This window comes from Chrysochloris asiatica, unplaced genomic scaffold (genome assembly GCF_000296735.1).
Source record: "Chrysochloris asiatica unplaced genomic scaffold, ChrAsi1.0 scaffold00092, whole genome shotgun sequence".
NCBI classification, from domain to species: Eukaryota; Metazoa; Chordata; class Mammalia; order Afrosoricida; family Chrysochloridae; genus Chrysochloris; species Chrysochloris asiatica.
In genome coordinates this window covers 10,838,648-10,840,576 of record NW_006408610.1, presented here as the reverse complement: position 1 = coordinate 10,840,576, position 1,929 = coordinate 10,838,648, and the positions used below count along the sequence as shown (strand labels likewise).

Sequence of the window (1,929 nt, the reverse complement as noted above, 5' to 3'; positions counted from 1 at the left end):
AAAAAAAATAAAAAATCAATTAAAATGTCTAATATTTTAGTTTTGTCAGGTAAACGGACAGATGCAGTATCTTAATTTTGTAGTTCAACCAAACTTCAGTGAAATTATGTAATTACTTAGCATCATGCTGCTAGATATAACAGACTTAGGACTAAAATCAAAGATTTTCTTTTCAAAACACTCAGCTATACATTTTGTTCAATATTTTCCTTTAGGAAAGCATTAGATTCGGGAAAATGCATTTTATAACTATGAATCTATGTGAGTACATTATCTTCTTTTTAAATGCAACTTTTAAGTCGTTTGCAATATTAAGTAGTTTATCTTTTTTTTTTTTCTTTTTCTTTTTAAGGAGAGAACATTATAGACTAAAGTTTTCTTAATTATTACCTTCAATCTCATTTCTGTCTTCACTTTTCAGAACCACCACATGAGTTTGGTGTGCTATCCTTTCAGAAAAAATGACAACAAAAAACCTTGGAATTCACCCCCCCGCCACAACACACAAAATATGTTTTTAAAAAGTATGACAAAGATAATATTGAACGCTACCCCATTACAATCTTACATTGTATATCTTCCTTTTTTTTCTTTATCCATCACCATCATATAGATCTTGGAGTATAGAAAGCTATTCTAAAAATGACAAAGTACAGAATTTCGTTTTAAAACGTCACTCTTCAGATAAGCCTGATATATTTCTATTATTATATCGCCTTACTGGCGTGGTGTTGTAGAATAAGCTGCAAGGTCGGCGTTTCAAACTCACCAGCTGCTCCTCAGAAATGCTATACAAGGTTGCTATGAGTGAGAACCAACATGACGGCACTTAACAACAAAGTTACCTTGCTAAACTGTTCTCATTAGGAATTTTTAAAAAATAGTTTTAAAATTTAGAAATAAGTTTTAAATTTTTATTAAACTTCCATTTGATCTTTCTAAATTACAACAGACTAGTTAGAGAGGAGAAATATGTACACTTAAAGTGAGTTTTGAGTATTTTATGCTTGCCAAGAAGCCAAATAAAACTATCTCCTGAATAGGAAGCATGTTATTTTGTCTAGGCCATAGATAGATGGTTCAGGTAGAAGTTATACATTGTAGATTTGCAAAAAGAAACTTTTGTAATTAAGTTAACTTGAACCCATGATGATGGAAAAGAGTATGTTGTAACAAAGTCAATTGAAAATTAATGTAGTCCAAAATCCCAGGATTTAAAATCCCCCTGACTCAGGAGTAGGGGAGTTGAACAGAATTTCAGAATATTTTATTCAATATTTTCTGTTCTCCACATTGGAACGAGAGACGTCACCACTCAGATGCTGCAAGATAGAACCAGTGTAAATAGAACTCCTTTTTGTTGTAAGAGTGAAATACTGGTGGTTTAGACTAGGAATAGGTCCTTTTTTTGGTAAAGGGTCAGATGGTAAATGTTGTCAACCATGTGGTCTCTGCTGTAATTTGGCTGTTGCAGCCAATATCAGCTATTCCTCTTGTGCTGAGCCAATCCCTACTCATGGCGATCCCATGCATTACAGAGTAGAACTGCTCTTCATAGGAGTTTCAAGGCTGTGACCTTTTCTCCTGGTGCTCTACATTAACAAGTGTGAAGGCTGGTTTTGTTCCAATATCATTTCCTTTACAAAACAGTTGAACATATATGGCCCACAGTCTGTAGTTGTGTCTTTATTGGGTTGGAAGCAGTGGAGTACTGATAAATGTTTAACAATCAGCTTTTGGAAGAAAGGGAAAACTCAATTTGTAGCATTTGCCTACTTACACAGGGTAAATGTTCTAGCTGTGGATTTAGAGATACCAACTTGACCTCACTGAAAGGTGAAAGGGATGCACTATATACTATAAACCAGTATATAGTATTTCCACACTGGGTATAATAGGCATGTGGTTGTTGTTAAGTGCCGCCAAGTC

The 1,929-nt window shown here is 34.1% G+C and overlaps 1 protein-coding gene across 1 annotated transcript in view; it reads left to right on the top strand.

The window, feature by feature from the left end:
• Nucleotides 1-236: 236 nt before the first annotated feature.
• The window catches only part of SPESP1 (sperm equatorial segment protein 1), a 3,508-nt gene continuing 1,815 nt past the window's right edge, over nucleotides 237-1,929 (top strand). Inside the window, exon 1 of the mRNA XM_006866576.1 lies at nucleotides 237-261. Coding sequence (XP_006866638.1) covers nucleotides 237-261 — 25 coding nt within the window. The remainder of the gene's footprint in view (nucleotides 262-1,929) is intronic.